This window comes from Fulmarus glacialis, unplaced genomic scaffold, assembly GCF_000690835.1.
Source record: "Fulmarus glacialis isolate BGI_N327 unplaced genomic scaffold, ASM69083v1 scaffold18525, whole genome shotgun sequence".
NCBI lineage: Eukaryota > Metazoa > Chordata > Aves > Procellariiformes > Procellariidae > Fulmarus > Fulmarus glacialis.
In genome coordinates, this window is record NW_009211365.1 from 30,560 (window position 1) to 54,130 (window position 23,571).

Consider the following 23,571-nt stretch of genomic DNA (forward strand, 5'->3'; position numbering starts at 1 on the left):
ACAGTCCCTGAGGAAAAGGTGATGCTGAAATGTGTCATTTAGCCACCGCATGTGGAACTATAAGTGCTAGGAATGGATGTATGTTCTGGTGCTTCCCTGCTTTTCTAGTGAACTTGCATGGCAAATTTCCTTCAGTAAAAGTAGGATGTTTTAAGTGAAGTGTCAGATGTTTTTAAAGGCCATATCTGAAGGTCTAAGTCACTCTGGTGTTGAGCCTTGTAAACCAACACTTTGTGTAACTTGGAGTTAGGGATAGTCTATACATCACCAGATTAAATTCTGAATCTGTGGCTGCCAGCTCGTTGGTCAAGCTTGCTATGCAGTTTTGAGTTGTTGTGATTAAAGATAGATCATTATTTTTCAGCTTCTCAGAGCACAAGATGCTTGGAACTTGATAGTGGAAAACTTGCTTTCCTGTTTATAAGTGAACTGTTTTGGGGTTATGTTGTGGAAGACAGGTATCTTCTCAGCTAAGTGTACATACTTATGATAACTTCAGGCCATCTGCCACCAATTTCAGAATTAATAAAAATATTCATCCTAGATGCATCCTTCCTTATCACAGTTGGTGATTCATGGCAGAATGGATGTTTCACTGTATTTTATTATTTTAAACCCAATAACTATTTTATACTCATTCTAGAATCTTTTAAATCTTCCTTCTCTTTTGCCTCTCCCTTAGCCTTTGCCAAAAATAAAAGGAAATTTTGCCTTAACTTCTGTACTGCCATTTTTACATTCTCAGAAGCAACTTCTTGGAGACCTCTGATAAAGTTTCCTCTTATTTCATATGTAATACATGAGTAAAAAGTAAATGATTTGGTTAGAAATATTTAAACAGGAAGCTTGCAGGCAATAAATCACATATAAAGGGACAAAAAGACTTTTGAAAAGCCATTTCTTTGTCAGCATTTTCATGTTGAATAATGCCATACCTGTTGCCTAACAATAAAATTTTGTAACATTTTTAAAGCAAAACTCATACTTTTATTAATACAAAAATGTAGGTATTTTTACATTACAAAATTCAGACTATTTCATTAAAGAAGTTACAGCATGACAGTCTGGGTGAATTATTTTCCTTCAATGTTCTGTTTGCCAAGGTAGAATTCAACTGGATTAGCCAGGACTGTCAGTGTGCTGACAATTGAGTTCTCTTCATAGAAGTGGTAGTGCAAAACCAAATAAATTAATTATATTGCTTAATCTCAAATGACCAGGTTTGCATGCTCCAAAGGTATATAGTCACTATAAAGAAAGTCTTGTAATTTCTTGTGCTCAAAAGAGGCACTTGTAAATAATTACAAGATGCAATCACATGAGAACGGGGAGCGTCAATGGATTAGTAATGAGATACAGAGCCTTTCACCTCAAGGTCATTGTTTCTAATCCAGATCTGCTTGGTAGTGTTTGGAAGTGCCATCAGACAGGTGGTTAGTGTGAAATTAGTTGGAGATCTCAGGGTTGTTAGTAAGTACATATCCACCTAAGAAAAAGTGCTGTTGCTGTGGTTTTCTTTCTAGCTGTCTCCTTCCCTCTTATCTAGATAGGAGACAGAATTTCTGCTGTTTTATTGTATTCAGCCAACTGGGTAAGATTAGTGTGATTCTGGCCAATTTCACTGCTGCTGAGAACTACCTGCTGGGCAGCGAGGATGCTGTCAGACATGAGTCCTCTGTTGTGGGCATTGGAGGGGTGTCAGCAGAGGGAGGCAATAGAGTAATTCATGTTTAAAGGGGAGGCTAGTCAAAGACCAGTGTGAGAGAGGTACTCCAACCACTCATAGGGTCCTAGAAAGCTCTGAAAATAACGAGTTGTCAGGCATGAGTGGAAGAGAAGTCTTTTTCCATGGCCTATTCAGCCAACGTGCAAGTGTGTTGTTGACTATGTTGTTGTTATAGACTATGAAGGACTTTACAGCTCATTAATGACAGTGGCACTAATGCAGTTGTTGCTGAATTCTGCTGTTGTGATTCAGCACAGATTAAACTGACCTTTTCTTGGGTTCCCAGGAACTTCAAGGAGTCTTGCAGAGGAATCTGCCTTTATGAAGCTGCTACTGCTCTGTAGAACAGCTATCACGAGCAATGCCTGTTGGTCCTTCCCACCGTGTCCCTCGTGGGACAGAGTTAAAGGAAGTACCAGAAGGACACTATAGATAATCTGACGATGTCCACAGACTTTCAAAGTTAGTTGCCATTCTGACAATTTGTCTTGCCAGCGAGGCAATGCATCTTTTAAGATCAAGAAAAGCCAACCACATGAGCAGAAACTGTTTTCTAATGAGTTAAAGTCAACACAGTTTTTAAAGGTAAGAAAAATAAGCAGTATTACTGTTGATTTGACTTTTTTTTTGGAGAATATGATCAGAAGAAACATTTAAAAAGTTTCCCCTTTGTAATGTGCACACTGCAAGAGGAAAAACCCAACCGTTTTAATTAGAGTACCATCTTTGTGGAAAGATAGTGGAACTAATGACAACTGTACCAGGTCACCTTTAATCTTATTCAGACAGGGGAGATGGTGGAGCATTGCGGTTAAAGTCAATGGCTCTTGGGGGAGTCTAACCAGCATTGTATAAGTTAATGGTGTGCCCTCTCCTGCCACCTATGGCTGCTCCATTATCCTTGAAAGAAGCCGTCAAATTTGCACAGCTTTAACAGGAACATCTGCTTCTCTCCCCTGGTTGTTTCCTTCACATCTGCAGTGGTTGTGACAGGGCACGTGCTCTTCTTCATTCACCCTCATTTCTTTGACCTTTCCTGTGGCTCATTTTTTATGCTCTGCCTCTTAATGACTATTCTAATTCATCTCTGCGTTTGCTGATAGTCTCATTAGGGCCAAGGGAAAATTCACCAGGTGAGGAAGCCTGTTGTTTTCTGGTAAGAATAAAAGTTTGTCAAATCTGACAAGCTAGCTGGGATACTTTAGAAAGACAATTTCACTACATTGTTTCCGCAACTTGTCCAGTTGTGACAAGTGTTCTGCTAAAAAGGGCAATCCCTCTCTTCTGTAGTGAATGAAGTATGTCCCCTTTTCTAGCTAACCTGGGTTTTTTTTTGGCCAAGATCTAGAAAGATATCCAACTGTCTTCCTGCTATTTAAACATCTCATTTCCATTTTTTCAAATAGATTTCATTGCCAACATAAGAACTGGACATCTAAAAGCCCTTGGGAATCTGAGACTTCCCCTTCAATTCTACCTCCTTTGAACCTCCAATCCAAATATCCTTTGTCAAATGTCCTAGGACTAAGCCAGTGACTGTCTTGCTATATATAGATGTAGGAAAGTGCTGTTATTGCAGCTGCTACATCACAATAGTAAATGTGCTCAGTTACCAGGGAGCAAATTTCCATCTCATGGTAAAAAAACCCCTTCCAAATACAATAATCTGCAAGAGTCAAGAGCCGCCTTAGTCCTTTGAGTGATGACGGTGAGGCTTGAATATGATTCAAGGATTAAACTTTCTCCCAGAGTTGTAGTCTCTTTCTGTCAAAGCTAAGACATGGTGTGGAGAGAGACTTTTGATGTTACTCTCCGGTCTGTTCCTGTTGTGCAGGTTACAGGATACAGTGGCTTCTGTGCCATTTTAAAATTATATTTTAATTTTTTGCTTTAAGCTGAATGGCTTAATTAAAATGGAAAATCTACCTAATCCTTGTCAAGGACTGTCCATTTTAATAAGAATGGAAGAAGAGTTGGGTTCTCGGGTGCTTGGAAGGGGATCTGTAGAACAGGGAAAGAATATCTTAACCTCTAGTTCTTCCATTTCTGAGAAGGGTCTGTTAACACTGTATTTTTACTGATTCATATAGCTTTTTCACAGCAAGTCACATTGTAAGCCTGGGTGAAATATCTTTATTGTTTCTAGTTGCCAAATGAAAAAAAGCCAAATTTGGGTAGAACAAGCAGTATACTGACTGCAAAAAGGCCTTTTGCTGCATAAGATCATATGGTTAATAATATAAATAACATGGAGGAAATAAGGTGAAAGATCAGCATAGGATGTGTGTTGTGGCAGCACCCATTTGTGCATGAACCTGGTTATTGAACACAGATCTCCAGATACGGCTCTCCGAACTGCACCTCTCTGGGATTTTCTTGGGCTACAGCCTGCAACTGACATGTCAAAATTTTAGTTTTGCACCTTTATTCTTAGGTAAAGAAGATTAAAAAGTGAAAGTTGAGAGGCTCAGGAGATCTGCAGAACCTTGAAAAGAAAAAAAAGTATTAATGGTGAAGCTTTGAAAAAGAGTCATTGGTATGAAATAGGAAATGTACGGACCCTCACAACTTTGGAATTCTGACCTTCTTTTTGATTATTATTTTATCGTTAGCTGTATAAGGTCAGGGTCATAAGTTATAATGTGGGCCTATGGGAAATTGTTATCAGGTTCTGATTCTCATTTTATTTAATTGTGACTATATTTTATTGTTGTCTCTTTCACTGTTACAGTGTAGCATAAAATGGTGGGCATTCTGCAGGGTTATTTTTTTCCATATAAGAAAGAAACCATAATTCAATAATACTGACTAAAAAAAGTCTGTTGGCATTCTGGAAACCTCACTTACGCTTTGCGCTTATAGATAGGGTAGTTAAAATAGCTTGAGTTCAATTAGCTGTTCAGCCAGGTTGGATACAGTCTGCACATGCTAAACCATTTAAAAGTTCTCATGCCACTCAGAGTTAAAAATGCACTTGTGCAATTTAGTTTTATGGCCTGTTATTGCTTAACTGGCAGCTGGATCTTATACTTGGACTGCTGCAATGCTTAACTGGCAGCTGGATCTTGGACTGCTGTGATGCTTTCCTTGTCCATTCCATCGGAATAAAACCAAGATAACCATTACAGCTATACAAAACCTGATATAAAATGAGGCAAACTCTGAAAATAATTAATCAGTGGTGATCAAGACATAGGGACTTTTCCAGGGATTAAAGACCAGCTGAGGAGCTGATGGCCTGGTGCCCAGTGCATTAACCGATCTGATTGCTTGTAACGTTCCTTGAAATTCCATTTGCCTGATCTGCCTATCGCATGAAAATTTCATCTCACTTCAGCAATGAAATGTATCATTCAAATTTGCAAATTATCCACTGGTCCTGTTTTTTGCAAAAGACAATTCTTCTGGTAGCAACAAATACTGCTGCATGATTTTAATAAACACAGAGCAATTAGTGGAAAGAGAGATTCGCTGCCAAAGTCAGTCTTTTAAATTAAGACTGTCAAACAGGACAACCAGAAAAACTTTCATAAACCGTACAATTTAATGACAACAGTTATGTCCGGATCTTTCTTGGGCAGATTCTCAAATGAGGGTTAACTAATGAATAATTATTCATTTGCCTACCTCTAACTGCCAAATTCAGGCACAGTCCTGTTACTTTACAGTCCCATAAAAGTAATTTCCTTTAAGGAGGGAAATGCACCTTTGCATTTAAAAAATAAAACCCAAAAAAGCAGTTGTACCTTGTAAATTTGAGCTGTTTTGAGTATTGAAATGGAACAGAGTGCAAGTTTCCTTGGTTGCCCTCCTCAGTTTTACCCATTTCACTTGGACATGAGAATAAAGATTCAATTTTCACTTGAAATAAAGAAAATGCTTCTTTCCCAAACATCTACTTTGTTTTCTGGCAACTGCCATTTACTTAATCTGCAGAGCCTAATAACTTGGATGACAATTGCTGTTTCATATTCTCTAAATAAATATCATTCTTGTCTGATGAATGACCTTGAACTGGGTTAAAAATACCCCTGGTATTTAGTAGATTACAAACATTTGTTTTACACAGCTAAGCCCAAAATGGTCATTTGATGTTTCAGGTGATGGAGGAATGCTCAGAAGGGCACAAGGCCTAAACCTCAAAATTTATTTTGTTGCATACATGAGACAGACTTAAGAGTTTTTCTTTCTTTTTTTCTATTACTTGTGAAATAATAAGTTGTACAAGTACAGTACTGATTTTGGGTATGGTGAGCAGCTGCAAATGGCAGCAGGCTGCTGGGGACAGTGAGCTCACCTGGGCCCTGGTGTCTGTTAGGGCTGCATTGATGACGTCCTGGTCATGATGGCTTCTGCCATCGATGAAGAGCTAGTTATGGATGCGGATGGGATAGTCCTTCCCAGTTTGCAGTCCCAGGTATGCTACTTGCGCTTTCCTATGGCAAAAGTGACCCTGTTTTTCAAGGCCATCAGCCCTCACAATTGGGGCAGAAAATTCAATTTTTGCTTACAAACTCGTGAATAACCGTAAGCCTGCCCTGTATGGATGTGTGTGTACCTGCTTTCTTCAGGCAAGCAGAAATCTCTCTAGGGAACTAGTTTCATTCTTTTTCCCATTCTCTCATGATAAATTTGTGAAGGAAGGAACAAATGAGAGAAAAAGAGTGGTCCGCGTGTAATAGCAAGAGTGAATGTTAATGGGACATGTGGGAAATACTTCTATATTACAGAGCACAATGTTGCTCATTTGCTACAAGTTATGATGGAAAACCAAAGCTTTCCCTTGTATTTTATTCTCTGCCTTACCTAAAATAGCCACACAGTAGAAAGTTTCCCGCAGGAAATGATTAGCACCACTTTACTCCAAGGTACTTTACGAAGTTTTATGCTCTTAGATTTCATTTGTACAAGTGATATGAGCGCTTGAACCAGGATGAATATTACTGCCTGGCTGAAAGGCAGTCCTTATTGATTAACTTCAGCATAGCACCCCAGCAGGTAAAGAGGCTCATGTTTTAATTTGTTTTTGCTTCCAGGTCACTCTTCATCTGCCTTTCTTTTCATTTGCAGCAACTTTTCCCTCTTCCCTCCCCCATTTGTAGCACCTACTTTGGTCTCGGCTGTTTTGATTTATCGACCACTCAGATTTAATGCTTCATTCCTTGGAGAAGTCTCAGTGCTTGTGTCTGAACTAAGGTCACCTATGCTACTTATTCCAGGGGACTTTAATCTCCATATGGATGTGACCTCTGACACTCGCCAAAGAATTCACTGTATTACGTGATTCACTCCAGCTGTGTCAGCATGTTCCTCCACCTGCACTGAAGGGTTATGCTTTTGATTTCATTAACTTTTTGGGTCTCATTATCAGGATTTGAGGTCACTCACTTTTTTTTCAAATACACATCTAGATCTAGTGTACCCCTAGGGTTCCTCTCAAATTAGTTGCTCGTTTTAAGACTTTTCCTCGGCTGTCACTCCTTGCCCAAAACAAGTTAAAGTAGTTCAGTGCTGGTTCTCTGGTTATCCAGTTAAAATGCTGATTGTGATTTTGCACATGCTGTACCACTGGCTTCCACGACCGATGAAGCACAAATGTCTTGATTGGAACAAAGGCTGTAACTTTATGGGCTGTGATAAACTCTCTGGTTTGAAACCTGCACATTGTGTGAGCATCAACCTCAATTCCTTCATCTGGGAGATTGTTGTATCTTTGCTTGCTTGTTTTGTTACAGATGTTAGCTCTAGTAATCACAATACCGCTATGTATTTGAGGAATGTGAGAGTAATGGATAGCAAACTGGATTCCTTGCTCCCTTTTTTTTGTGTGTCTGCTACATCTTACTTTGCCTATTATCATGGGCAGGTGTGTGTGCTACATCTTACTTTGCCTATTATCATGGGCAGGGAAGATATTTCTTGTCTATTCATCTGTAGAGCAGTTGGACTGGCCTTTTGTGGCAGTTCTGGACTACGTCTGAACAGTCCCTTACTGCCAACAAGTGAAAAGGTAAACTTTACAAGTGAAACTGAACTGAATTGTATATGCAGAGACAATTTATGAGAAAGTGTATATATATAAATATTGTATATCCTTGAGAAACAACAGCATCTAAGTCAGGACCTTGACATGCATATGAAATTATTATGAAAAAATCCAGTGGCTGATGGAATGGTAGTAGGAAAAGCTGTGCTGAAATTCTCAGCCTAGAAGATGGTGTGTTAATTTTACATTCCAAGTGACTTTTAGCTGCCTCTCTTGAGAAGAGGTGTCATCTTTAGAAACACTCTTCTCCCTTTTCCCCCCAAAACACACCCCATGAGCTGGCGAGGTTCTCATAAATATGTTTGGTAAAAAAATGTGAAAAATAACAAATGTTATTTCCTTTAATACAAGTGCTTTTCTAAGAATGTTTGCCTCTTGGTGTGTGCTTTGGTGTGTTCATATATTTGTAAGCAAAAGCCAGCGTGAGATGAAGGTGGAACAGATGATGAACTGGCACCAACCTTTTTAGAGTGCTTTCCTCTTCCAAACAGCATCAGTGCTGACTTCTAAACTCACTTGTTTCTCTTACTGTTGCCTGCAATATTAGGTTCCATAGCCATTCATCTCCCTATTGACAGACATCCTCTTACCCTTTAAATAAATGATGCAGTTGATTATGTGCAGACCAAGCTTGCTGGTTTTGAGGCTGACTGAAGAATGTGCTGAGCTAGGGTCGTACTGTCCTACTGTCTCGATGTGCTGTTCTCCACAGTACTAGTTGCTTTCTTCATCAAAGAGGGCAGCTTATGAAACAGAGATAAAAACCCCTTTTAAATGTGTCTTTTCCATATGTTTCTTAGCTAAGAAATTAGAAAAAGAGGAGGTTATTCAGGATTTCTGATAGGGCATGCTGCCTGCATATGTATTGCATTGAAAGAGTACTCCTTGGGAGTGATTAGAATTAGTCACAAAGATTAAATGGATGTGGACAGAATTGGCTGTTGCTACCTTCTGAAAGCCTTCCTCTTTCTTTGATATTTTCCTTGTAGTTTTGAAGTACATCACTGTGATGTTTGATATTTTATTAACAATAATTGTATTTCCCTTTTCTCATTTGAGGATTTCAAAGAGTTTTAGAAGCATTAATTGCATATCTGCCCCCTGACTTCCATGAAGAAAGTGAAAATAAGGTCTTGTCAAATAAGTTAGTTGAAAAAAGGTATTAAACTGAGAATAAACAGTTCAGTGGTGATTATTCAGTCAACTCTATTCACAACAGTTGTGCTGGCTTGTAATGTGCAAGCCTAATAACTTTCTAGTTTGTACTTTCTTGTTCTTCAGAGATGATGACTGCCTTCTCTGAAAACTGTGAAGGCTGCCTAGCAGCCTCTACACGGTCTACCATGTTCTGGACTGGAAAGCCCACAGATAACAAAGAAACGGTCACAGAGCCTTTGTGTGGCCAGTCCATGAGGTTATTAGGAGGCATTCTGGACATGGGCACCTGAAGGCTGTTGTTATCGGTAGGTATCTCATTATGAAAGGCAGCACAGTTCAGAGCAGGGAGTGTCCTGGAGGTTGCTTCCATTAGCGAGCGCGATCCCGTTATGTCTGTGCCCTGTATGGAGAGATAGGGAAAGTGTCCTTAGGGAACTTGAATAGCGTTGGTATTTCTAGAGAAGCTAAGCTGTAAAGAAATTGGGATATGGAGAGCAACACATGTGCCAAACTCCTGATCAGAGGTAACCCGGAGCCCCATAGTTTTCAACATTCATCCTCTGTCCTTCGCAGTGCCTGGCTGGCAAACATCCCCTCTTCAGTATGCAGAAGGTGTTCTATGACAGGAATCTTTCTCTGGTCCTGTTGCTGATAAAATGTATCTTTCCTTGGAGAGTTTTCTTATTTAAATATGAAGATGTAACTGAATTTCAAGTGCAAATATTGACAGCCCTTAGGTTGCAGATCTGAATAGGTTTACAGGTGAAGAGAAAGGAATTTATGGGCTTTTTATAAGTGAGCCCAAAGGGGCTTTGCTCTCCAGAGCCTGGCTTTCTCCCTCTCTGTCATTGCAGTTCTCCCTGAAATGGCTTTCCTGATGTGTCTGGTGTAGAATTCACTTACTGTGATCTTCACACTTTAAAAATTCTTCAGTCCTTGCTCCTCTAATGCCTTGGCTTCCTGAGAATCCGTTGATTATAAAATATATTAAGGCTGTTCTTGGGTTTTTCTGTCATTATGCTTTCAGCTGTACCTTAAATGTACTTTAAACGTGAGATGAAGGTTTATCTAGTGCAAGATGGAGATTAAAATGTGCAGGACAGTGTTCTTATATTCTTTCTTTTTGCTGCCTTTGGGCACCTGAATGTTACAACCGGTTTCAGTAGATTTAGGTAGAGAATAGACTGAGTTGATGGTTAGTTTTTAAGATGTTCTGTGAATTTTCTTAAATCTGAAAACCACTCTGCAAACTGAGCGCCTGTCCTCTAGATTGCTGAACACTGACAAAAACAGGACAGAAAGCTAGCATGTTAACACTTAGCATTTGTTCAGCACCTGTTCACAGATGTGTCTGAATATTAAGAAGAAATGCGTATGGTGTTCAACAGAATAAAAAGTGTTAAGATGTGCGTGAATAAGCAGGAGGAAATATAGATGTGAATATGTAGGAGGGGAAAGACTATTACAAGGGCAATCCAATTAATGCAAATGATGCATGCAGATGTCTTTGGCTTTTTAGTACCTTTTACTGTTATACTCCTTAAGAGCTGCGCACTAGGGACAAGGGAGGAGAGCACTCTCTTCCTTTGCATGGCAGCAGTACTTTCAAACCTTAGCATCCTACCCCTGCCAGCAGATGAGGAGGGGACACTTTCTCTTACCTGCTTGTGTAGCTGCGAAGCATGAATAAGTGTACAGTAAAAGAGCTACTAAACCAAAGGATGCATTCATGAGGTAACTTAATTTTGCCTTCTGCAAACATCTGTGTGCCTGTTGACTCCTGGCACTTCAGGGGAGCACTGTCACTGCTTTAAAATTCAAACAAGATAATTGAAAGCGAGCCCCAGGTTTTTTGGGCTGTATGCTCAGGGCCAACCTGTTTGATTTATTTTGGTATTGACTTAACAGGACTGTTCACCTAGAGGAAGCAGGATTTGAGTTTGAAAATAGACATACTTTCAGCTACATATTGATCGTTGGAGCTGGATCTAGTCCATCCTCATGATGTACCTTCTGAAAAAATGGCTTCTACTCTTATCTTGGCATCTGATGTCTGGTGAATAATGACTTTAATTAAAAAGAAGACCTGGCCACTTGGTCTTTCAGATGAGATACATGGCAAACTCAAGTATGTGGCCTGAGCAGTTCCAAATTTTTGCTTTTTTTCCCATCCCTTATAAAATCTCCTTCTCAAAAGACAGTCCAGACTGTGACCTAGCTCTCCTGAAGTCAACAGAAATTTTGTTGTTAACTTCAGTGAATGCAGGCCACCATTGTAAGCGCTGTAGGAAACCAATGGCAATTGTCCCTGTTTACTCCAAAGGGTTTTGACTCAGGCTGTAGATCTAATAAATAAATAACTCTCTTAAATTAACAACCTCATTTATAAAATCTTTTCTGTCAGAACCCCTGGCCATCTGCTTATTATCTCCAAACATTGTCATGAGAGGTGTTTTGTAGAACAATACTTTGGAATGAAGTGGCATGGCCAATTTAATTTCTCTCTTTGTGTATTTATTTTCCATATTGACTTACAAAGAAGATACTGTCCTACAAGCTGGTAGCTGTTTTCATTTTTTTCATGTTTATTGTGATATGGGTATTAGGTACTTCCATGAAAATTCACAGTCTGCCAATAAACTTATTACAGTAGCTATGTAAGATACTTTTATGCTGTCTTCAACATTTTTCCAACTTTCTGTAAAATACATTATGCATTTTTCTGCTGTAGCATATTTTGCTTAAAAGTACAGTGTAGCTTTTTCCTCAGAAAAAAACCAGAGAACATCTCTGTATATATAATTTCTTTTTACATGTTGAGTGCACAAATAGAAGACTAAATTTACTTTCCAGGATTGCATATACATAGTTTCTTGTTCATTGAGGTTGTTGTGAATACAAATTTGGCACAAAAGTCAGCGCTTTAGCTGTGCTTGAAAGACTTGTGAAATCAGAACACACACAGCAAAGGAATGTTGCCAAGCCAACCTTTTAAAAAGTTACATATATATTTGAATACTCTCCTTTTTTTGGAAAACCCCCTTAGAAGTCTAAATTGCATTGCTAACTCTTTTGAAGGTTAAGATTTCCCACTTAATCAACTCATAAAAATTTCTGCCCAAAAAGTACAGTGATTTTAATCACTCAATACGATTTCATCTGTAAGGATGTAAGCCTGGCCATATTGCATCAGACCATAGCGTTCTCTATCTCAAAATCCTGTGTCTGGTATTAGTTAGTAACAGATACTGGGGAAAAAAAAAAAAACAAACCAAAACAACAACCCCAAAACAAAACCCCAAACCAAAAAAACCCCAAAAAACCCAATCCCAAACAACCAGGGCAAGCATGGAGCGAGTAGGAAACAGGACAATCCTCCAGGCTTGCCACTTGGAGGATTGTCTGTTTCTGAAGAGTGCTCTCCCCTTCACCTTCCTTTCTTTAGTCTGCTGTGCCTTTGATATTACACACACCTATAGTAATACCTGTACCATAGTCTCTTCTCATATAAGGAGCCTGTACTGCTTTGATGGTGAATGTTTTTATTATTCTCAGCGTTGCTTCTTTGTCTAGCTCACTTATTAAAAAAACCCACCCTGTTCTGTAGTGCTGTTAATTTACAAGGTGCTTTACAAACACAGTTAAGAGCCATCCAAGGCTCTACTCTAAGTAAGATGAGACAAATGCAAGATGAAGCACTTGAAGGCTCTTCAGGAAAGTAAGGACATGGAAATGACTTACGCAAACAGGAGAGGGGTTTTGTAAAGTGGGGTTTCTGAGAAAGGGTCCTAGGCAGGGCAGGGAGTAAGTTTGGCGTTAAGTTTGGAAAATGGTCAGATGCAAGGAGCAGTGGAGCTAAGATGTGAAGGCAGGAACGAGGAAAGGAGAGGAAGGGAAGAATAAACTCAGAGAAATACGGGACAGTGAATTGAGAGGAAAGCAATAGGGTAGAATATTTATCACAGGTTTCTTCAAAATGGGCTGGGAGGGAACTCAAGAAATCCATATAGTTTGGTGTTTTGTGTTTTTTTTTTTTTTTTCTCCTGACAAAACTTGACTATCTATGACAGCTTTTCAGCCTACCTTGTACTTAGCCTACCTGCAATGATAGGCATAGCAAGCAGTGCTTAAAATTATGTTATTACGTTAGAAAGTTTCCCTACTACTTAGGATAAGTTTCCCTTGCATTAAATATTATCCTGTCCATTGTATCCATTTATGAAGGGAAATAATTAAATATAAAACCTAATGCAGGACTGGAAGCCAAAGGAAGGAGGAGTGTGCTCTGTCTCTGCATGTCTTCTAGTCTAATCCATCTAAGTGACTACTCCTATCTCCTTTTCTCCCTATAGCTTTGTGAGGGCCAGGGAAGATAGATTGAAAAATTGACTTGTTATGATGAACTAGTCTTTATTAGTAAGAATAGAGTAAGCCAGATACTACAAGGTGCTTTGACTCTTCGTCTTCCTGGGATTTAAACTGGTGTTTGAGAGATTCAGTATCTTGTAAGACTGTACAAACCGGCTTTTTCTTTATGCACTGATGTTTTGTTTTGCTTTCCATCACTTACCTCTGCAATTATTAGGTCAGCACCAAGTCAAGCAAGGGACGTGTGAAGTTGTGGCAGTGCATCGTTGCTGCAATAAGAACCGGATTGAAGAACGATCGCAAACAGTCAAGTGCTCCTGCTTCCCAGGGCAGGTGGCTGGTACGACAAGGGCTCAGCCCTCTTGCGTGGAAGGTAAGCAGCCTCCTGCTTGCTCGTGGTTCATTAAGATTGTTTGAGAAGTTTAGTCTCCTTGATTGTTTGACTTCCCACTGCCTCAAAAGCATAATCCTTCCATTTGTTAATTTTGGAAACATCTCTGTGCATTGATGATAATGAGTCTGTGCATAAATCTGGGTGTAATTAATCCTCGTAATATATGTACTCGTCCATTTCATGTCTGTGCCAATAAAACTTCTTAGTTTTTTTCACAGAAGATTTCTCCTTTAAAACTAGTCTGAAAACAGCATAAGCCAAGAAATTCAAGTTTATGATATTGACCCTTCCAGTTGTCTTTAGACTCAGTAGCTTGGCTAAAAAGTCACTGGATAATAAATGCTACCCTAAGACTGGGCATGCAGATAGTAGCTGGGACATCTGATTTTGAGAGCTGTTCTCTAGATGGATGTTTTACCATTTTATGTGCCTAATGGTCTCGTATGCTGGACATCAGTGCTATAATGATGCCCCATATCTATTCAGTTTCATGTGTTGTAACCGCAAATATGTTAGAGTTTGGAGAGCAGAGCAAGCATACTGCTGCACAGGACACAGTCTCTGAGCTAGGTCACCTACCTGATGAAGGAAAAATGTGGTACAGTTGCCTTAGTCCATCACCTTCATGGGTAGATGTTGAAATCCTCACAGAGCTCAACGTTGCTATCCTTACACTTTTAGCAGTACAATTTATTCAAAATTAAATTGATTATATACACTAAAGCTAAAATCTTACCTTGATTGTAATGTTGACCAGGCATTCTGAGGCTATATAAAACTTGCCTCCCTAAGGTTCACTCTGCACCTCACCACCACCATTTTCCTCTCTGGCTTACCAGCAGTTCAAAAATTGTGGGTTACCCTTCTTCCTTTTCCCACCAGCAGAGTCTATTTCCTGGAGAGGCTGCTGCTCTTGTTGTTAACTTAGTAAACAGTTATTCCAAGGCAGATTTATTTTTTTTTAGAAAAAGTCTAAAAGTTATCCCCCATTTCATTAATTCATAACAAGACCCTTCTGTTTTCGTTCTTTTTCACACAAAATCGCAACCATTACAAGTTAAATATAAACCAAAAGCTTCACAATCCAATTTTTAATCTAACATTCAGAGATATTTAAACATAAAACTCTAAATACATGCAACGTCTGATTTTTTTTAACCTACTATCTGTCTATCTGCTTTGAGAACCTCTTACTTAAGAAAGCAGTTTTTTGTTTTGTTTTTGTTTTTGTTTTTTTTTAAGATGCTTAGTCTTTTCATGCCTTGTAATTCAGGAACACAAACCACTTTAACTGTGCAATTTGTTAAGTAGTTTTCTTGTCAAATCAGAAGTACCTTCTGTATTTTTAGGTGACACGTCAAACAGCAGAAATACTTTTACATACAACAGACAATAAAAGTCAGGCATTGCTTTAAACTCACTTAAGGATTGCAAAGGTGACACTGTCTTTCCATGATAGAAAGATATAAATGCACAATTCCATAGAAGCTTAATTCAGTTTGTCAATGCAAATAGTTGCTGAAAGACTTTAGTAGCTGTTTTTTCTTCAAGTATAGTTGAAAGTAAATACGGCAAAATATTATGAATACAAGATTTTGGTTTCTAAAGTGGAAGCCTTTGATTCCCCCTCACCCCTTAGGGTAATGCTTTAACATGCTTCGCTTATTTTTGCAAGCATATGGGACTACAGTCAGTATTATTCAGTTGCTGTAGCACGGAAACTATAACTATCTTTCTTTAGCCTCAGGATTAGATGTGTTTTCTCCGACTCTATACATATCCTTTAGTATGCTTCTACACTGTGGAAGACAGAAACAGTTTGTCTTGAATTTGCATATTTCAGTCTGATACAGACATTTCATTTTCTTTTCCAGCACCTTTTTACTGAATGCAGGGCTGTTTAATTTGCCTATATTTGCCCTGAGCTTAAAGGGAAGGACATGCCCAAAGCACAGTTAGTTTTCTAACCAAAAGAAAAGGTTTTATAGAGCAATTGGCTTGTAGTAGTCTTTTAAAGTATTTTCTTTGAACTTCAGACCTTATCCAGAAGTAGTTATCATTTACATTAGGGCAGCAATTATCTCTGTGCTGTTGATCATGCATGACATGCACATGGCAGTTGGTACCTGTAGTACCTACCTCGAATCATAGAATCTCTCAAGCTGGAAGGGACCCATAAGGATCATTGAGTCTAACTCCCAGCTCCTCGCAGGACTACTTAAAACTAAATCATAGGACTAAGAGCGTCATCCAGACGCTCCTTGAACTCTGACAGTCTTGGTGTTGTGAGCACTTCCCTGGGAACCCTGTTCCAGTGGCTGACCACCCTCAAATTACTTATGTGCTAAACTGTGTGTGGACAAAATGAGAAAACAACGTAGTTCACATTCATTGAGTATGTGTCCAGAAAGTACCACCCACCTGTTGTGTCAGACTATACAATTTTTAGTCATACGTGGAGAGTTGCTTTTACCTATTGGAATTCTTGGTAAAAGTAGGCTAGTGCTTAGTAGTTTTTATAGCAGTTCTGTTTGGAATTAGAAAATATGTTCTGTTTGGATGATAGCCTCCTCTGCACACACTCAAAAGGAAAATATCTCTGTGCAAGTCATGCTGGAAAACAATAGTAAATAGGGTGAAATCAGTTGCCTGTGAACTTTTCAGGGTTTACATGTTTCAGTTGTTCTTGGGCAGCCCCAAAAAGGCCACTGGAGCAGAGTAAATGGGATCGTATTTCATGTTCTATGCAGAGTAGGAGCCTTTAAAGCTATTGGAATGTAATAATGTTTTCCTTTCTTGACCAAACAAACGGATGGTTATACAATTAAATAATTACAATTAATTTGGTTGAGATCTGCGTGATGATTTTATAGAAGTCTGCTTCTCCTTGCTATTTTAAAATGAATGTCTGATTTCTGGTTTAGCGTTAACAATCCAGGAGAGCAAGAGTTGATTCTAGCTTTTCTTTAGGCCAGGCAAGCATATCACTGGTTATAGATTGTAGATGTTTCATGAGGAATTAAGACTACTGCAAGAAATAGATTCTCACAGAATATGGAAGACTGCAAAGGTCTGGGACTTTAGCAAAGTCTAGACAAACTGTACTTACCATTCTGTTCTGGACTTGAACTTGACATCTGAGCAGCTTTCTGCCATAAGCTATTTGGATTTTTTTCCGCAGTAAATTGTAACCAAATTAAAACAAGCCTTTCTCATTTGAAATTTATACATCTGGTTTTAGTGTTTTACAGGTTTTTAATTTAGTTGGGTATTTTTCCTTAGTTTTCTCAGTCTTGCAGCGTGTGGGTTTCCTGACCTAGATCCCACTGGGTTTCAGTGACAGCTTGTTTGTTAATTTGAGTGGGGGTAGAGCCTAGTTCATTGAACAGAGCTCCTTGTTGATGAGTATTGGGCATTGAGCCCTTTTGTATATATAGGCTCATAAAGGCTATAAAGCCCATCATCATGTTTTTTAGGATACAGTCACAGGCCTGCTGGATATTTACATTTTGAAATAGGTTGACAGATGCTAAAGAATTTTACACAAGGTCAGATTTAAAGCAGCAGTTTATTGGAGCAGCACTATATGTTAAGGCTAAGCCCTGCTCAAAGAGGTAGTGATTACATGTACCAATATTCACAGCTACCAAAATTTCAGGAAGGCCCCCTATTTGAGCCAGGTCAGAATGGATGTTTGCATAATTACATTCATGCATACACCCACACATAGAAGTGACATTTTTTCTCATGATATGTGTTAAGGAGGAAACGAAATACTTTGGTGTTACAGAAGAAATGATAGATATCCAGGTGAGTTCCAAGGAAAAGGTATCGAAGTGGTGCAGAAAGGAAAGTAAAAGCAAGTTAAATCTTGCAAATACATAAGGTGAAAGTCTTAAGTGCCTTGATTGCTATGAATCAGTCCTTTTCCAGTAATACTTACTGTATTGTGGGGCCTAACTAACATTTATAGAGTGCTTTGCATTTCTACAGTGTCTTTTATCTCGCAAACTTTAAATATCGGTAGTAGTAGAAGTCAAAGTACTTCACTTAAAAAGAAGGATATGAAGGTGAAAATCAATGTTTCTTATAGACTGAGATCCTCCTAGCATTTTTACAAGCGTAGTAAAATCACTTATCATAGCCTAGATGAGAGTACAGGGCAAGAACTCTTTGGGTCAGGATATTTTTTTTTTATCCTTTGCCTATGGTAACATACTTACTTAGATAATTGTATTTTGGATGCATCCAACAAGAAACTGTCATTTGTGTATTTGAACTTAGTTGTGAAAGGTATTGACAAGCATTGGCAAACAAAAAAAACAAGGCTAGTTCTTCTGTACATGTGCACACCTCATTTTCCTGGAGGTAATTTGAGCTTCCAAGCACAAACCCATCTGATACTTTGAGAAATTTTGCTGTAGATAAATTGAGCCACTAAACTCAGAAAAAAGCAGAGCATATGAAAGAAAGTATTTAAATATGCAGAGAGGACATACCACACAGCATGTATACCCTACCTTGAGTTGTAGCTATACTACTTGACTGCAGCTATAGAAAATTTTGCTTAGCAAAGGTCAATCCATTCTTCTGTCAATGACTAAATTACATTTAAAGTAGTCATGAGATTTTATTTATACCTATTTTCTTTATGGAAATAAACATCCTTGAGTAAGTACCTCCAGCTTGTCTAACAGCTACTGCCAAGAAAATAAAACATTAATAACTTTTGTCTGTAGAGTGGCTATCTAAGTGCATTAAATGACTCTAAGTAAATCATCACTAGCCAAATCATCTTCCATCCAGGCAATTCTGTTAGTCTGAGAATTTATGAGGAGGAAACACTCAGATTGGAAAAAATGTGAATGGGACTAAAGAATTGTTTAAGGACCAAAAAGCCGAATGAAGAAAAAGGACAATTTTGGCTGAAAGCCCATCTGGGTTCCAGACTGAAGGGAAGAGAGCATATAGAATCAAGAAAACAAAAAATCAATACATAAGAAATGTATGGTAGGGGAATTGGACTAGATGACCTTTAAAGGTACCTTCCAACCCAAACTATTCTATGATTCTAAGAAATAGATAAAAGAAGAAATAGCTGAGAAGATTTCCCTCCCACTGTTTTTGAATGGATTTCAGAGTACTTGAGAATTCGGAAGAATGCTAATGCTGTGTCAGTATTCAAAGAAAAAAAGGAAATATACAGTAGAATGAATAGTGTATGAAAACTTACATGGAAGAAAGCTTAATCCAGTAGAGTAGGAAAGACATCTGTATTTGTCCAGATGAAAGACAATATGAATTTGCTTGTTCAAGTAGAACACACAGAAATCCATAAAAAAAAATATTGGCCCATAATGCGTGAAATACTGACATTGTTAATGCTGAGGCGGATTAGTATCACAGTTCTCCTTTTGGTAAGAAACAGGATGGGGAGGTACTTTCTAACTTATTGTTAACTAAAGAAGGTGCTAACCAACATCTACTGGGATTAAACTTTTTTTTCTTTTTTTTTTTTTTTTTTTAATTCTGACCCTGGGTAGTTTAGAGTCCTAACAAGCTGACTAATAGATCTCTGGTCAGTTGTAATTCAAAATGTATTTCAGAATACTTGGGGTATTCTAGAAGAGCACTAGTATTGTGTCATTTTGAGAGGGTAGGCAGCATGCTCTACATACTTAGGGACAACTGAGGCTGATTTCAGTCCTGTGCGAATAACTGAGAAGCTGATATGGTATCCAATTAGCAAGGAATTCCTGCGGTACAGGTCACAAGAGTTTATGTGGCTTTCTGAAAACAGATTTGCCAGACACAACCGATTTCATTTCCTGACAAGTTTTCAAGACTAATACAGGTAGCTTCTGCATGTAAGCCCAGGTTTTCCAGGTTACTTTGGAAGATAACATGTAATTTATTCAACTAAAGATTTGGTTACTAAATACATTTGAGGATTTAAGTCTTTTTTTTTTTTTATGCTATTTAATTTTGAACCATATGCCATTGGGTGGACTGCTCACTGTCAGTTACCTAGCATACCTCAAAAACACATCCCTCTGCAGAGTCATCAGTAGGAAGTGGTAGTCAAATGGCACACACCTGGGATTTCACAGTGCTTAGCTCTACACCTGACACTCTGCAACATTTTCAGCTGTGACCCGAAAGCAAATATAGAATCTCTCCTGAGAAAAACGTGCATGGATTTCATCCAGTGGGGCAAAGGAGTAATTAATGACAAGCCCAAGGCAGTCACATGGCATAGTCCTACTCACAGGAAGTTGAACCTGTTTGAAAGAACTGCGTTAATAAAGACAAATACATTCTGGTGCGAAACTAAAGAAGTTCAATCAGCTCAGCTTATCAGGCAGAAGATTGAAAAGTTACTGGATTGCAGCATGTTCAATACCTTTACAGGGAGGAAATGGTGATTGCTAACAGGTACTGTAATGTAGGAGAAGAAAGCACAACAGAAGAGGCGGGAAGAGGAAGAAAACTAAGGCTGTGTGTTTCATGCTGAGATTGTTTAACTGCCAGAAAAAATGACAATGGGAGAAGTTTCTTTCTTCACCTGTTCCAGATTGGTCTGGAAGACATTATGTAGCCAAACACAACTTGGGGCACAACACAGTGAGTTGTGTGAGACAAAATGAGATGACGTAGTGACGCCTTTTGGCTTTATTATCTGTGAGCCTACTGTTTCCATGGAGTCAGGTTATCTAGGGCGCGATCTCAGCAAAAGATTTATTTCTGGCAGGGGTTCTGGCTGATTTCCAGCAAATCAGCTGGCTAATGTCAAACCAAAGCAGTCTCCTTTCCCTTCATGAGGGTGGTTGTGTATGAGAGTGACATAGCTGGTCTCATTTCTTAGAAAAGTCACCTGTTGAAACCCTTCCAAGAGTGCCTCAATCTGAAAAGAAGAGGAAGCCTTTATATCCTCCAGCGATTCGCACAGTTACAGGGACAACGATAGTTAAAGAACTCTGATCTCAGGAGTGTGTTTGACACAAACAGCTACAGCCAGTTAGGACGTACAGATCAGCAGAGTGGACATTACAACTACAAAGAAATTGGACATAAAATGGATGTAAGAATTAGTGGATTGCTACAGCAAAGAATCGGGGATTTGCTGGAAGCTAATGGAATGAGATCTGTATTAAGTATTTCAAAGTGTTGCCATTACTCTGAGGAGAGGTATCTGCACAGAATAGAAATCAGTCAACAGAAGGGTAGGAGTCACTTTCTATGAAAGTATCTTATCAGGAGATGAATAGAAGGTGAAATATGCAATCTATTGAAGAACTTGTGGATCTTGTTTGAGTTACAGATTGACTCAGCAATGTTTCCCATTGTACTTGTTTTAATGGAAGATGGTACTGCTGGAGATGATGGGCCAGTTTCACTACCTTCAGTTCCACATGGACCAGGAAGTTGCATCGACACAATTGGTCAAGAATGCTGTGTGAACCCACTCCTGTGCTGCACTTTTGGCCAGTCAACTAATGCCTTTTTTTCTTTAATCAGGTGTTAGGAGCAGGTGGACACAGGTGTATAGATAAATAAAACCTGTCATGTTCGGTGCGTTTTCTGTGGTCTCAAAACATATTGCACCCAAACCAATATGAAAAAGGTTGGACCTAAGGAGTTCTCAGAGTAACTGAGGCACAAGGGATTCTAGGTACCTGCAGGAGACAGGTGAGTGAGAGGTGGTTTTCAAGGTCTGAAGTTGAACTTATGTTTTTAGGGTAGCACTAAATATATGAAAGCATGTTTACATGTCAGAGTGCAGATGAAGTCTCAGGATGTCACCGCATCCACACTCACATCAGCACTCTGCAGAGCTGTGTAATGCGGTAGCCAGGCCTCCCAGGAGGATTCGCTGGCTTTGAAGCAGAGCTCTGAAGACACAGCCAGCTTGCTACCAGGCTCTCCTGCTTGCTTAGGGACCTCTGCACATGCCCTCAGTCTTCTTGAATCTGGCCTTCTAGACTTGTTTGTGTTTGTACTTGCTTGTATACCACCTGAAATAAATGTGGTATGGAATTGAAACAAATTTAGGATGTAGCAGAGATAAAATAGATGACTGGACCATATGTCTGGAGTGGAAATGATCCCTCACCTCCTAGGAAGTACAGTCAAGTCGCACCCGTTTTATCAACAATCAATCAACATCAATGCAAATGATCTAAGATCCAAATGACTGGTGAAAGGAATCATACATTTATTTTATATTTTTATGAGATTGAAAGAATAGTTTATAAAAGCCGAATTGGCATTCCAGAAGTATATTTTTCTTAGTGCTTTTCACATAGACTTAGAGTGAAAGTGCAAAACAAAAGTAATTGAATGAACATTTCAGCAATATCTTGATGTCAGCTTGCCTGCTTGTTGCTCTAATTTGAAGGTTGCAGAAATATGAATCTAAAGGAAATTAAAAGGAAAAAAAGTACTTTACAAGAAGTAGACTAAATTGTTTTTGCTCATCTCTTTTGGATGTGGTATCTTTTAAAGTATGTAATTCAATATTTTTTGCACATAGTAGCATAATGTAGACTAACTAAATCAACATTTTAAGCCATACTTTATTTTGAAATCCAGTTTAGATTATGTAAGATTGTGAACTGATATATTTCATAATAATTTTCTGGGATTTGATGAATACCATGAACAATGCAAAACTGAGAAGTGCATGCAGATATTTGCAGCTGTTTGTGGGAAAGTATATCTGTTGTTAACTGCAGTATTATGAAGTCATGACTACATTTGTAAAAATAGCAAGCATGGTCTTATTAATGGAAATTGGCTTAAGGGTATAAAATCAATAAATTTGCACAGTTAAGGTGTACTACTGTAGTCTTCCAAATCATACTGCAAAACTGGCAGTGTAACTGCAAGTAGATTTTTAGTTAATAATCTAATGCTTTCCAGTGGTTTCCAATTCTTATCTGCACTATTTGCTGACAAACCTCACATGCTTACATCTCTGCGCAATTCTATTTTCTCACCCAGTGAAGGGAGAAACCAGCATTTCTTCGTCCAGTCTCGCATATACATACCCTGGTTAAACAAGAAGCCTTAGTTTCATTCCACTTTATAGCAGGTGCTTGACTGAAGCATGTAAATGAAGGAGGCAAGTCATCTTTGTATAGTCAGTGGAGACAGAAAGGCACTTCTAGAGGTCAGTTCAAATGCTGGAGTCAGTCTCCGGCAGTGCATGCCTGTCTTCACCTTTTGCACATGGCATTTACTCTTCTGTGTGTTGGTGATGTTTTTTAGCCACATTTTTAGCTCAAACACAATCAGTGTGATAAGCTATTAAAACAGTAACTGTTGATTCTACCTTTTGTAATCAAACAACTGAACATCACACAGAACCTCCCTACTAAAACAACAGTAATAAAAAAAAGATTGTATTCTATTTCTCTTTCCTATTTCTTTTTCTAGCTTCCATTGTCCTACAGAAGTGGTGGTGTCATATGAACCCCTGTTTGGATGGAGAGGACTGTAAAGTACTACCAGACTATTCAGGTTGGTCTTGCAGCAGTGGAAATAAAGTCAAAACCACAAAGGCAAGTACAGAGATCACCTATATTTAAAGGTGGCAGTCTGCTGATAGCACTTGCTTATTGCATTGCATCTGCGGGTGTGAGCACCAGTACTGGACTCCAATGTTTTGGAAAGTGGTGATTAATACAATGGTTCTCAGAGAGGGTAATGTTGGGTCAGAACTGCTCTTTCACTGCCAGCCTAGTTAAGTTATTGGGTGCTGGAGTCAAACTGAAGAAGGCCCTGCTTCAATCTTTAGTGAGCAAAGAAACTATTCAGATGTGACCAGTGCTAGAGGGATAATCATGTTCCAGGATCAATTCTTCAATTTGCAGACTA

The 23,571-nt window shown here is 38.8% G+C and overlaps 1 protein-coding gene across 1 annotated transcript in view; it reads left to right on the plus strand.

The window, feature by feature from the left end:
- The window catches only part of FAM19A4 (family with sequence similarity 19 (chemokine (C-C motif)-like), member A4), a gene marked incomplete at its 3' end in the record, with an annotated part of 50,205 nt that extends 26,950 nt beyond the window's left edge, over positions 1–23,255 (plus strand). Inside the window, exons 3-4 of the mRNA XM_009577524.1 lie at positions 13,516–13,671; positions 23,131–23,255. Coding sequence (XP_009575819.1) covers positions 13,516–13,671; positions 23,131–23,255 — 281 coding nt within the window. The remainder of the gene's footprint in view (positions 1–13,515; positions 13,672–23,130) is intronic.
- Between the last annotated feature and the right edge of the window lie 316 nt (positions 23,256–23,571).